Below are 14,394 nucleotides of genomic sequence, written 5' to 3' on the forward strand. Positions count from 1 at the left end.
GAGAAGTTTATAAGAAAATAATCACCAACGTTGAAGCTAAAAATGCTTCAATACTCCAAGATATTCGTATGGTAAGAATTACTGTATGTAGCAAATCTTCTTTAAGAAAGATACGGGCTGAATTGAAAAGGTAGAATAGCCAAGGAGCAGCCTTTCCCCTCTTCCCCCAATTGCAAGCTTCCTTTGGGGTTACGAATGAAGTTTAAAAACGGGTTTCAAGGACCAAAACGACTTGTGGCCAAAAGCTGATATCAAATCAAGAATTTAATATTGGCCCTCTCATTTCCTTTCATGCCGTTGTCATGACAATTAAGAATGACATGAATTGTCATTGTGACACAAAATAGCCATGTGACTTAACATCAACATCCGTTGTAAAACAATTCAAGATTATCAGAAATTGTGAGGATTTATAAAAGGGTCATTTATTAAGTGATTGGTTGTCTTGGTTCTTACTTTTTTTTTTAATATTAAAATTAAAACTACTAAACTTCTGGTTGGGATCCACCAAAATGAGTTGTCACATCCTTCAACAATCTTTCCAAATTAAAGAAAAAATTATTATATCATGCAGCTAGAGACACTACAGTAGAATTGCACCTTTTATCTCCGAATATTTTTCCACGCAAAAGTTGGTAGCAATCCGAAGTGTCGGACAGTCACGTCATGTGAACAGAAATATCAATAATTAACAATTTTCTGAACTTGTTGAATTAATTTGTCAATTGTAGTTGGACAAGGAAATTAATCATTAGGCTTACCATTAATATTTTAGTTGTTCAAGAAAACCAGCAATCTTGAGATCTGAATGGCCCCAAATCAGGATAATATTAAAAAGACCGCACTACTTCCTGCTTAATGTGAAAGGTTGAAAGGCAAAGTGCTCGTTCAAAGTGGTATTGGGAAAGAAGGCGAACGCTAACTTGGAAATCACTCGTTTATAATGACCTTCAAGATGACGTAATTGCTGTTGCAGGCTTTTTCCAAGCAGCAGCGTTTGAGGAACTACGACCAAGAAATTATAAACCAAGCATTTGATATGTTCAAACAAAACATATTTGATTTCAAAGCCATGGCACAAAAGGATGTATGTGTATGTTTGGAACTTAGAAAGGAGAAAGTTTCTCCATGTAGGAAAAAAAAATTAATGTACTAATTATGAGAAGTTCTCATGTGAAATGAATAATTTGCGTACATATTTTTTTCACACAAATTTAAGGATTGAATTCACACACACAGAGAGAGAGAGAGAGAGAGAATAGTTAGATTTTCGGAATCCTGTATGGACATATCAAAGGTGTTCCAACATTTTAAAGGGCCGGACTAAAAAGAAAAGGAAGGGAATGAAGGACCACAAAGCAGACAGAAGCGGGACTCGACAGCAACAAATCGGTGCTTGCTTATCCTCGATTATTGCTACCAAAGTAAAGGAACAAGGTAAATTCCGATTGTGTGACCTCTATAACGTAGGCTACGGCTACAAATATCCATCCCACATTACCTTTCAACAGATTACTAAAGCTTGTTCCTTTCTCTTCCGGATTTAACTCTTCAAAATTAATGACCTTATAATAAATTGGGTGACAACAGACCACATTCAAATTTACGGAACTACAAATTTTATGTGTAGCAGCTTGATATTGGACCGCCTAACTTTGTTTTCTTTTGGAACCAGCTATCCATTTGTTCACTTCATTACCATCAATTCTGATTTAACCCCCCAGTTGAAATCGTGAAACTTGCGTAAAATGTTTGCCTTGACTGCACCCATTGATGGAGCGCCCAACTGCCAAAGATTCTTACTTAAGCTTGAATGACGCGTGTACTGACGGGTGGGTACAAGAGGACCAGGGGTTCTTCACACCAATGGAATCTTGATGTAGTGTTGTAAACAGTTTTCCTTTGATTAGCTGTAAAATTCGACTCCTAATACAAGTGAACATCTCGAGCTCGACTGTCATGAAGGATCGTTGTAAAAAATAAAAATAAAATAAAACTTTTACGCTAATTTATTTGAAAGGAAAATAATTAATTGAAAAAATGACAGACTGAAAAACCAGCCATGCACCACCACAGAAGCCTATTTAGGAAGATTTTTTATCTAGCTCCTGACATTTTGCTCCAACCATTTCTTGATTAAACAAATCAGTTTTCAGTTTTTTTTTTTTTTTCCTTAACTACTCTTTATGTAGGGACTTATAATTAGTTTATTAGAAACGGTCAAACATAGCCCTAACTCGCTCCTATCATTGCACTTCGCCATCAGCATTATTTATTTATCTTATTAAAAAATTAGGGAAATAATACTTCCGCAAATCTGAATCGTTAAGGTTTGGATAAAGCATCATATAACGTCTTCACCTGCCACCTTTTTTTTGGCGAACCTCTTTACGTGAAGCAATTTTATATATTGATCAGTTGGAAAACAGCTAATAATATTCCTTGTACTTGTATTTGTCAGACTCATGTCTGCCTTAATGTGATCGACCAATCGATCCTGACATTTGGAGTCTTCTTCAGCTCTTTAACCAGGGTTGGTAGCCCACCAGGTACATACATGAAAACACATTTCAAAGACCCAGAAAATGGGTGTGATGCAAATTAAGATGGAGACAAAACTGCAATCTCAACGCTTTTAAAAAAAAAAGAAAAAAAATCATATTTTATTCTTTTTTTCCTTCAAAATTTCTTTACAGCGTGACCCTGATGTACATGTATGAAACCAAATATTGATTCGTAAACCTGTCGCTATATAATGTTCAAATAGGACACTCCAAACACCAAGAAAAATCATTGATTATAAAATAATTCCGAAATTCTGCATGTTAATAAATGCCATTTATCCATGTCAACGTCCGTAGGTTTTCTATCATGTGAATCCCATCCATAGCGCTACAATTTTGAAAAACGATACAGAAAATGACAAAATAATTCGCTATACAGAAACCGTTCAACTACATTGCGCCTGGATCCATGTCCCCATCACGGAACGCCAACAGCCCAGAGGGAGGGGGGGGAGATGGAGAGGGGTAAAAGATGAACCACTACAGTTTCTTCTTTTAGCACCGATGAAAACAATTGTACAAAATACAAATGAGGAGGAGCTGCCGAACATGTACAGCATGCTGGACAATCGGTCAAACGCACCAAACAGGGCGCCTAAGTATACACCTTTCCGACCTGCTTGGGTCACTGAACCGTGAATGCGAGAGCCCAGCCCACCTAACTTGGGCCCCCGGCTTTCCAGCTCTCCGGCAGAATCCGAGGATTTTATCCAAGACATTGATGAATGGGAAGAATGATTTGGTTATCTGACATCACTGGCGGCGAGGGTTGTGCATTTCTTGTGGGCGATGAGCTTTCATGGCCAAATGGTGTTCGCGTAAAAGGGTTCCATCTATCGAAGATGATGCGACCTCCACGGCCTATCCTACCATGAAATTTGAACGTTGGCATGGCATCACCATCTTCTGTAGGTGGGTCAGCAGGTCTCACTATCCCTGCAGCTGCCAGCTTTTGTTGATCAAGACGTCTGGTAAATAATAGCACTGGTTGTTGAGGACCCTAAAACACAATTTTATCAGGTTTAGCGGTTCCTGAAGCAACATTGTATGTCCAGGCAGACAGAAAGTAACGAAAAGCTGGGTCAGGACTAGGTTACCCTTTTCTGCAACCAGCCACGTGCCAGAGGCCTCCTCCTAAACTCCCGCCTAGCACGTCCTGCTGTAGCTGTCATCATCATAGAATCTGAAGTATGCAGACGTGCAGTTGCAGGCCGAGTATATGTGAACCCATTTGGCACGTCATCTGAATCAATGAAATCTTCATCACTTGACGCTAACTTGCAAGTGGATCCAAACCCGGGAAGCGCTAGCCCATCCTCGATGAGTTGAGTCTCGTGCTGAAAAGAAGAATATCGATTCAAAGAAGAACATTGATTCAAATGGAGAACTTCAGACTGATAAAGCCAGCCAGATTGCAAAACAAGGAACAATTTCATAAACCAAGTTGTGTGAAGCATATCCCTCCCTAATCATAGGCAAATAACGAAAATAATGGACAGGAAGGCAGCATGCATGCTTAGCAAACTTGAAAAGACTTTCACATATGAAAGCGATTACCGTGTCCTAAAGTGCCAAGCGGCACCAGTTATACGGTTATAACCACCTGAAGAAACGTCCAGGATGTAGAAAAAGGACAAGAATTTCTATTCACACACACACGCACACACGGAGCAAGGAATTTCATAAACCAAGTTGTGTGAAGCACATCCCTCCCTAATCACAGGCAAATAAGGAAAATAATGGACAGGAAGGCCGTATGCATGCTTAGCAATCTTGGAAAGGCTTTCACATATGAAAGTGATTATCATGCCCTAAAGTACCTAGTGGCACCAGTTATACGGTTATAACCACCTGAAGAAATGTCCAAGATGTAGAGAAAGGACAAGAATTTGTACTGACACACACACAGAGAGAGAGAGAGAAAGAAGTGGAACAACCAGATAACAGCACCGGATGAAACATCTCAGATAAACCATGGAGAAAAGGCACACAGAGAGAGGCAGACCTTGTATTTTAGTCGGATCCTTTGAAGGTTCACTTCACATTCCATGAGTTCACGCTTCTTTTCTTCTCTCTGATTAAGATGCTTACTAGTCAAGGAAAGGGATAATGTAACTGTATAAGACATCCCCAAGATTCTAATACATGCCTCCTACACCTTACCTTGATCAATGTTTCCACCAGTCCCTTGACTTGGCCCAAGTTACGCATAACCTGAAATACATAAACCAAACTGAATAAGAAAAAGAAGAGAACAATAGGAATGCACTATAAACATGAAATTAAATAAAGCACAATGGAAACAGCCTGCTACTGCTCAAAGGCAACTTGATTTACATATTCTAATATGTGCATATCATAAGCTAAAGATGTTGAAACAAAAGTAAAAGCGCATCATTTTCACCAGACACCATAAGCACACTGAAGCAGCTTGCTGAGAAGAGAGGTCACCAAGGACTTTCAGAAATTTAGACCCCTCATATAAAATTACTTGATACCAGCAGCAGTAGACTAATTCAGTGTAAACTATCCTGCTCAAGACCAGTTACTGGCTAGAGTCTAGAGGTAAATGACGAGGACATCAGACTTCTGGAACCACTGCCCTAAACTACTAAAATCTGCAATAGTGGGTAAGAATTGGCTAGACATCCGGTCGCTGATTATCATGTGTCAAACCAAGTCCTCTATGCATTATCTTAATTCCTACACTATTATAAGGGTAAATGAACTTAGGAAATAAGTAGTTCAATTTCTGAAAAACTAAAGATAAGACACAGGTCTTCAACATATGAGCAAATGCAACTGCTCTCATCAGAGTTCACGGAGGGAAAGAGATGGACCTGACGAAGCTTGTCGAAGGACTGAACGTTGTTTTCCCGCCTTTGCATCTACAGTGTAGCAATAAATGTTTCAATGACACAAATGACATCCAGTAGTAAATTCTACTAGTATAGATAAAACATGTCATAAAGATAGATACAAACGAAATTTATAATGTTATACAACAAATCCATATAAACCTTACCCTTCTGGTATGCAAGCGGTGGGCTTTCTCTCTTGGTCTGAACACATTGTATGGATTTGTGTCATTGACTGGTGGTGGAGGCTGCATACCAAAACAATGCATGAAAATACCCATAATCAGAAGGGACAAGTAGGGTCCAAAATAAATTTCCAGAAATGGAAGCTAGCTTGGAAAGAGTTCCCCAAATAAAGGATTAAGAGCTCTGTGCAAATTTTTGCTACTGGGGTTTAGAAAGGTTAGTTTCTTTACGGAAAGTGATTAGTGATACTTATTGAATTTCTTCCAACCATCAAGTGTTTCAATTAGTGAAACTTACTGAACTAACAAAACACAGCTCATAACAAAATATTTATCAAAAAGATATACTTAAAAGCTAAGGCACATATTTACATGGTACCCTACTCGTAGCATACAATTTGAATCTGCTGCGCAGAAAACCACTAATATCCAAGATGGAAACAAATATATACAGGCAAATCCCGTCAATTACCTGTATTCTTCGAAGAATAGGCTTTTGCCACCGTTCACGCTGAAAATAAAAATAATTAAGTATGCATTAGCTCCAGAAATCATGAATTCATTTTACAGGCATTAGAGAATCCTCACACAATATGATATATGACAAAAAATGACAACGGAGGACAGATCTATTAGCTGTTTAAATTCAATCTTCCTTCACACTGACATTAGAAAAGACAAAATTCAGAGATTTAGCTTTCACCTTTGCTTTCCAGTAATTATATATAGACTGGAAAACAGCATATCTCATATTCTGAGCCAAAGCCTGCGAAAATAAAATAAATCAGACAGAATCTAAAGAAGTAGATAACCAAAACGTAACTAATATCTTAATATCAGAAAAATTCAACATCACATCTTATAGATAAATAATTTCTCAAAGGTAGCATAACTTACTAGCTTCAGAATACTCAGGAAATAGATCATATTTTGAACCACTGACACCAAAAGCAGACATTTAAACATAAAGAAGACCTTTCCATTTCAAATACAACTGTAGAAACAGATGTTTTACCAAACAGAAGGTTGTCAAGAATCATAACCTAGAAACCAGGTTTCTCCTGTAAACTAGACCTTGTCAAGAAAAATGAATAAGGCTATAAGCCCACAGAGATACAGATACAGCTAGAGCCAAAAACATGCCTCTTATAGTCCCAAGAAGATACAAAGCACTTGTAAGTCAATATTTTCACAGCAAAACAACATACTGAAACTCTAAAAGACAAAAGATGAGATGAGAATAAAAGAGTAGATCAGTTTAAATAAATCATACAATCTCTATCGCATCCTCTTCATGGTTCACTTCAACTATAACATGTTGCAGCATAATGGTGCACACAGCGAAGAGTATCTTCTCCCACTGTTCGGATCTTATTTTTCTATGGACATCCTGGTCATTATCTTTTCCAGACACCACTGCAGCCTTTCTTAGCCCATTATCAGAAATTGTTTACTGGTAAACTGGAAGCATCATATTTTTTAGCTTTGATTTGCTCTTGCCTTTATTTTTTTTCCCCTCCCAGTACCACTCTCCCTATGTTCATATTTCTGAGACAATGCATATCTAATACTTTTAATAACCCAAAATGTCATGTTCCTTAGACTCGATGGATCTGATCTAAAGCAGGTCCGACCTTAAATTCATGATTCTAGCAAACTGCAATTTGAAAACCACAGATTCATGATCCCCATATGCCTCAAATCCATGGATCTCAAGACAGATCAAGGAGGGCCTGATTTGAGATCCATGGCTCTTAGATGCAAGCATTACAACCTCATGACGTAATTCACACATCTTTCAAGCAAAGGATTTGATACCCTTGTTACAAATCAAGGATCTGGAATGGTGGAAGCTATCCCACACTCTCAGATGAAACACCCTTGTGTCCTCCCTTTTGTGCTTGATGCTTTTTTCCTTCAGTTGGAAGACAGTTGATAAAATGCACGCCATGGATCATGATGCTTCAAGGAATCAAGTGTTACTAACAAATAATTGACAACAACACAATCTTAACAACGAGAAAAATACTGTTATCTACAATAAAATGATTGAAACAATGCTTCATAGAAGTAACTAAGAAGCTAGAAATAAACAATAAAGGTCTGAGGAGAAAAGACAGGAAAACAAGCGAAACAGCACAATTAAAAGCTTACATGCAACAGAACCATAAATTTATTAATTCTTGTGGTTGCAAGGTCATCAACCTCATGGAATTGATATGTTCAGAGGAATTATACATCCCTAGAGTACAGAAGGATCGCAATAAGTGCTTTTTGGCTACGTTAGAACATCAAAAATGGAAAGCACAACAAAATGCATAAAAAGGAGCAGGTTGCTGCTCCCAGTAGCATAACCTCAGATTCCTGAAGTATCTCATTTATAAGGCAAACTTTGCCATCAAATTACATAAAGGAATAATTCTTGAGATCACCTCAGCTGCAGCATCAAGCTGAAGCACAACTGGAACAGGAGAACCAAGTGAAATTATGACGCCTCCCCTCTCTCTGGTTTTATGGTCCAAAACTTCCAAACGGAACAAAAGAGCTTCAAATCTGTATGGACAGAAAATGTACAATAATTATGTCAATCAAACATAGATAAACTAGATAAAGGAGGCAAACAGCATGCCCCATTACTTATACCCTACAAAGTTGATTACCTAATTATCAGAATAGGTTATGCAAGCATTTCTCATACTTCACCTACCATTACTAAAATACTACAGTTTTACAACACAAAAGAAAAGAGCTAGTTTCATTTACCATAGTAAGGTTTATTAATTGAATGTTTGAACCTCTATCACGTCTATCAAAGCACAGAGACAAATACATGAGAATCAACTGTAAACTCAAGGTCATAAAGCATAAAAAACAGATCGCAGAAGAAAACTGATAAGTTCATTTTATCTTGTCATCCTCTGCTTCTTACACCCTTCCTAGTTTTTTATTTAAATAAGCATGTAGAACTTTCTTTGATGTTTCTTCTGCTGTGAAGCTGTTAAATTTTTTGGAGGAATCACAAGCAGCTTTGAAGGTAGGATCCCAGAAAAAAAAATGCATTTTTTACTAGTTACCTGATAACACAAATCAATGTGACTGACTGACAAGGTAAAGATATGTAGAAATTTAATGTTGCCCAAAGAACAGAAAAGGAAAAAGGAAAAATGGTATGATTCCGTCCAAGTATAAAAAATTGGTTGAAAATCCAAAACCAAGTCCAGCATTTAGAACCTATTTCATATTAGCAGTAAAATTTAAAGAACTCAGATAACAAAAGCAACAAATCTAAACAAACTAGTCTCAAGAAAAAAAATTTACAACTAACAGATGCATCTCATAAGAGCAAAAACAATAAAAAAAATTACTACTGAAAAGATAAATGCCCAAAAAATCTAGCAAATTCTGCCATAGACTAAAGTTCCTCCAAGAATTAAAAAGCAGGAGAAAGAAAGCATAAAAACAAGACAAAAAAGAAGAGAAATTAAACTCTAAATAAAGTATAGTAACCTTCTTGCAAAAGGTGGAGAACCATAACTAAGCAAGAAGTAGAATATTTGACCCATTCTGAAAGAAAGAAAAGATGGAATCTGCAGATTTTTACTTTTCTGGTGTGATTATCTTCCTCTCATTGTTGAACTCTTGAAGCCAGTCTTCATCCTCATTGTCAAGATCATACTCAACAAAATCCCCAAGTTCTGCCCTAGCTGAAAATCAAAAGAAATACCTATTATTGCAATATAATTATTAAAAAATAAAACAACTCTAAGAATCCAATCAAATTAGTGACAATTTTTACCTCCTCTTCCACGCACATATGAAGTTGGTTGTGAAAAGGAACATGAGTAGTCTCTTTCATATGTGTCAACAACAACAAACTGTGGTGTAGGTATTTCAGAAGCACTTTTCCTTGTCTGGATTTGATTAACCTATAATGTTACACATTAAAAATTGATATTAGCTGAAAATAAACTGAGCAACATAAAATCCACTTTAAGCAGCATCTACGCTCAAAGAGACCCCCCTGTCTCTCACTTCCTTTAATTCTTCTTCGTACAGTCACTTAAATGAAGACACCCAATCAGGTTTCACATTTGGACAAAATCAAAAACAAAAATTACGTATGGCTTCTTAAAGGAGCTGGTCAACGTATGCCATCAATAGGCATCAGAAACAGATGTCCCAAGAATAATGTGATCAGGAAATTGGGTACCTGGTCAGTAGAAAACAAAATACAGGATGATGACAGGGAAAGAGTGTTGTAAATTTCAAACCATGACAACTATGATAAAGCTTATAGACCAGACGAGACTTTTCAAAAGCAATCAATAGTTAATTTGGAAGAAACAATGTTGCCAGCTGAAACGGAAAAAAATAAATAAACATAAAAAGGAATTAATCGAGCTACACAAGCTCAGTGTAATGGTAATGCAATGCTATACGATTATCTCAATTGCGCTTACAAACAAAATCCACGAATTACTAGCCCCATTACCGCACAGTAAAATTTATAAGCATTGATCCAAAAGAACTGGAGAACCAAAAACAAGATTTGGAACCTCATTCTCAGCCTCTGAAGTAATACGTGGTATTTGTGAATTGCGAGTAGATGGAGCTGTAATGATGCTATTGTTAATGGTCACAGTAGAAGCCTCATCATCTTCAAAATCCCTCACAGACCTTATAATAGGAAGCTTCCTATTGAAGTCAAGTGGACGAGGCCTGATCTGCAGTCGAGTCATATCTATTCATGGCCCTACCAGGTCAAACATTCCATTATGGCTGTGCCAACAGAACTGCCAAGGCAAACCAAGAAACTCAATTACTTGGTAAGGATGCACAAACAACAAGAGTAATATGATAGAAGATGCTAAGCAAAGTGAACCAATTGAAAACACATGAACATAAACAAATTTTGAAAGTAGAAAGTGTTGTACTGACAAACAACTCAGAAAATGAAATAACTATTTTAAATTTTTAACATCCAAAATTCCTGAGATCTTCAATACATAATCAAATTACCACAAATAAACAACTTGCTTTAGAGTTTTGCAAAATTCATTCATGAACAGAAATGAAAACGTTCACTTTTCGTTGCTTGAATTATGGATGGACTTAAATGTTCTTCTATGATTCCATCAGATACTTTTCAATGCACTCAAAATCACCTTGACCATACTTCACAAAACCTCTGTGATGAGTGAGGTCATTTGCCTTCTTTGCCCCTTGCACCTTCTCCTTCTTCATTTGTGTGCATACTTTGCACCACACAAGGTCTCCCACAAATTTCCCTTTTGTTAAAGTCTTCTTAAGCTTCTTTCCACTAAACAATCATTTTTTGCTAAATGTCTCACAAGTCCTTTAACTGGACGACTAAAATATGCTTTCTTTGGCTTTAATTTCCAACCAAAAACTCCTAGCTTATACAGTTAATAATTTGAAAATTAACCACTCACAACAGCTAGTAGTTTGCCCTAGATATTCATTTTGAAGGCCAGGTTGGAGTTAGGCATGTAACATATTTGAGAACATCAGGAGGATATCCTTCGTACCATCCAAAATGTACCACAATGTTTCATAACATCCACATGCATAAAAACTTGAGGTGACTTACTAGACCAGTTCTGTTAGATTCTGAAATTCAACAAGCTAGAGCTCGTTGATAGACCTAATGCACTTGGAACTGCACAAACAAGTAGAATGACAAGGGGGTAGAAGAATACTGTTTAAGGAAGCCTTAGACCAAAAGAAACACCGAGAAAAAGTTGGTTACAACACCTAGAGATTCTGCCTGTGATATGTTGCACTAATAACTGCTTGTGCTCCTAACTAAGGACAAGAAAAGCACTCATGGATCATGATCATCAATACATTAGTGTGCATGGTCAACACACTATCAAGTGCCAGTCTACAGAATTAGCAGAAAAACTGAGGAGAGACACTCAATAAGAACGAAGCACCAATTCACCTGGATAACCAAGTCAAATAAAATAACCCAATTTCTGAACATCAAACAAAAGAAACAAACTTCAACGTCCAAATGAATCGAAGAAGTGCATGCAATCATCCTCATAAATAAATGACAGTGACCATCATATTACCAAATATAATGAGGTTACACCGTTACAAGCACCGAAAGAACAGCAAGGACCAACAACAGACAGAGAATAATAGCCCAACTGAAACATCAAGTAGCAAAATAGAAACGATAAAAACCATAACTGTGTGGTAATAAGAAGAATAAATGCATCCCAATACAATAGGATTAATAAAATGAAAAAAATCCAAGAAAAATGAGATGGACTCCCCAATAACTGTGAAATCATTGACTACATTGAAGCAAAGAGCAAATGGAACTTGTGATCACTGTTTCATAGAGAAATGGACAGCATCCATTGCTAATTGTCAACCAATTTTGTAGCGAAAATTTTAAGAAAGAATGCAGAAGGGGGTTTCTTTCCCCAAAAACATTTGTTTTACAGGTAAAAAAAAAAAGAACAATTTCGGCATACTAAAGCAAGATGTTAGGACCAAAACCAAAAAATCAATTTTGCCTTCAAACCGTAAACTTGCTTTAAGCAATCCATGCCCTCGTGACACACCAGTCCCGTTTCTGTGGGGTCCACGTCTCATAACACGATAAGAATTGAGAATGCATGTTCCTCAAGATTCGGCTGCACACTTTTTCAAGTCCCACATGAAAGGGAGGTTCAATGATCGATATATCAATGACATGATGAAAATGTATCTGTCCGATGCAGTAAAATCCCCTTGAAATATTGTATGGCCAAGAAGCAATGCACGACAATCTAGTCTACTCAATTGCACCAATCACTAACAGCTTGTGGTTACACGTTATGTCCAAACATGCAGGCGCAGAACCAGGATCTTTTCCTTTGGTAGGGTGTGGAATGCTGCAGGCCCATGGACTGTAAATATATGCGCACATATATAGACCACATTTAAGAAATCATAAACGTCCTTCATCTTCTCGTTAGTTAACCTACACTGAAAATTTTGAATTCATATAGACCAACGAGAGACAAATTAAACATGATCAAGCATCTAAAACTTTAAATGAGAAAAACAGAAACATATTAAAAAACTGAAAAGCCAATAAAAAGGCTAAACTTGACAATTGACATGTAATTACCGAAATGCTAAATTCATACTGTATACGCTCAAAGTCTTCAATCAAATGTAGAGAATGTCGTGGAGACAGATACCAAAATGATAGAATACGCCATTCAGAAATAGAGGTGAGAGAGAGAGAGAGAGAGGCGAGCGCCCCGGACGCCGGTGGCCCTAGTTCCCAGGCTGCAGCAGATAGGGCTGCCATCGACACTCGACATAGAGAGACAGATAGAGGCCAGGGCCGCCAGTCAGCTATTGCTGGCGGCCGCCCCTCGTTTGCAGGCACAGAGGGCTCTCCAAAGGAGCAGAGCAAAAGGGGGCTGGCGCCTGGCCGACGGCCCTGAGCCTCAATCGAGATAGAGAGATAGAGGGAAAGAGAGACCTATAGATGCACCGCCCGCCGCCGGCCAATTGCAGAGGAGAACCGGGTTGCCGGCCGTCTGCCGTACGGAGAGGCCGAGAGGGAAAGAGGCGCTGGTTCGCTGAAAGAGGGCAAGGGCCAAAGGGGAACCCTCGACTCGACGACCCCCCTGTACAGAATCTGTAAGAATTAAAAACCTGTTTGAGAAAGTAAGTCCTGCAGTAAAAGGACGTTTTTAACGTCGTCCCCTTTTCCGCCTTCAATTGGAGAGAGAGAGAGAGAGAACGTGAACATGGAGGAAGAGAGATCATATGAGATTTCAGGATCTGCAATTTATCCACCAGCCGGAATCCGTTCGACAACACCGGAGCTTATTACGTTTTGAATTTGGGATAAGGGTAGCCACATAGAGAGGGAGGGAAATGTGTATATACCGTATCCAAATTCAACTTTTTACATTTACAGTATCAATTCAGTCTGAATCGACTTTAAATTTGCATCCAAATCCCAATACGGCCTTTCAAGTACAGAATTGAATCCAAAACTGATCGTAATATCCAAATCCATTCAAGTCCTATCGAATATCATTTCTTATATCCGATCATGATCTGATCTTTTAATTGGATATTAAATGTTTATCGGTATCCAACTTTTCTAAGGCTGCTCAATTGGACATCCAATCTTCTTAATCCAACTCATTTGACACCCTTAAATTCGAGTGTCACAGAGCTGATGAAACAAAAAAATTCCAAGAGATTCAAATTTGTTTTTTCATATACCATGTGTCCGGATCCGCCTTCCAATTGGATTTTGTAAATCCGATCCAGCTAGTTTTCTTGATCTCAAATCCTCTTAAACTAGGAACCCATTCTCTACTAGCAACTGAATCAGAGAAACCATTTGTAGCATAATTCTGGTCTATCTGTAACCAAATTGCTATTGTTGTAGAAACTTGAATTTGGGACCAAATCAGTAAGACCTGGATAGAAGCCGAACTTAACTCGTGTCTACTAATTAAATGGCAGGTTGGAAACTGCAATATTTTTTCACTAAAGTGATCAGACATCGATTCAACCGATCGATAGTTGACAGTGAATCACGTTAATAAGAAGTTAACAATTCCTGATTTTTTCAACTCATTTTTTATCTCATTTTTTCACTTTTTTTTTTCTCTCCCCTTCTAATTTCATTTTTTCACAATTATCTTCTCCGCTTTATAATCGGTAAATCTTATCATTAAAGAGAAAGAGACCTGAAAAGCCAATCTGGTTTTAAAGCTGGTTATTTTTACTTGA

The 14,394-nt window shown here is 37.7% G+C and overlaps 1 protein-coding gene across 1 annotated transcript; it reads right to left on the minus strand.

Moving 5' to 3' along the window:
• Positions 1-2,920: 2,920 nt before the first annotated feature.
• On the minus strand, positions 2,921-13,428 carry LOC116261679 (enhancer of polycomb-like protein 1). Its single transcript, XM_031640471.2, has 13 exons — positions 13,121-13,428; positions 10,164-10,400; positions 9,404-9,533; positions 9,209-9,311; positions 8,040-8,160; positions 6,311-6,373; positions 6,080-6,118; positions 5,590-5,670; positions 5,405-5,452; positions 4,728-4,778; positions 4,570-4,638; positions 3,662-3,901; positions 2,921-3,564 (listed from the first exon to the last, which is right to left on the minus strand). Exons 2-13 carry the CDS (start codon positions 10,344-10,346, stop codon positions 3,271-3,273), a joined length of 1,422 nt encoding a protein of 473 aa, XP_031496331.1. The 5' UTR covers positions 10,347-10,400; positions 13,121-13,428; the 3' UTR covers positions 2,921-3,270.
• Positions 13,429-14,394: the final 966 nt, after the last annotated feature.

This window comes from Nymphaea colorata, chromosome 1, assembly GCF_008831285.2.
Source record: "Nymphaea colorata isolate Beijing-Zhang1983 chromosome 1, ASM883128v2, whole genome shotgun sequence".
Lineage (NCBI taxonomy): Eukaryota > Viridiplantae > Streptophyta > Magnoliopsida > Nymphaeales > Nymphaeaceae > Nymphaea > Nymphaea colorata.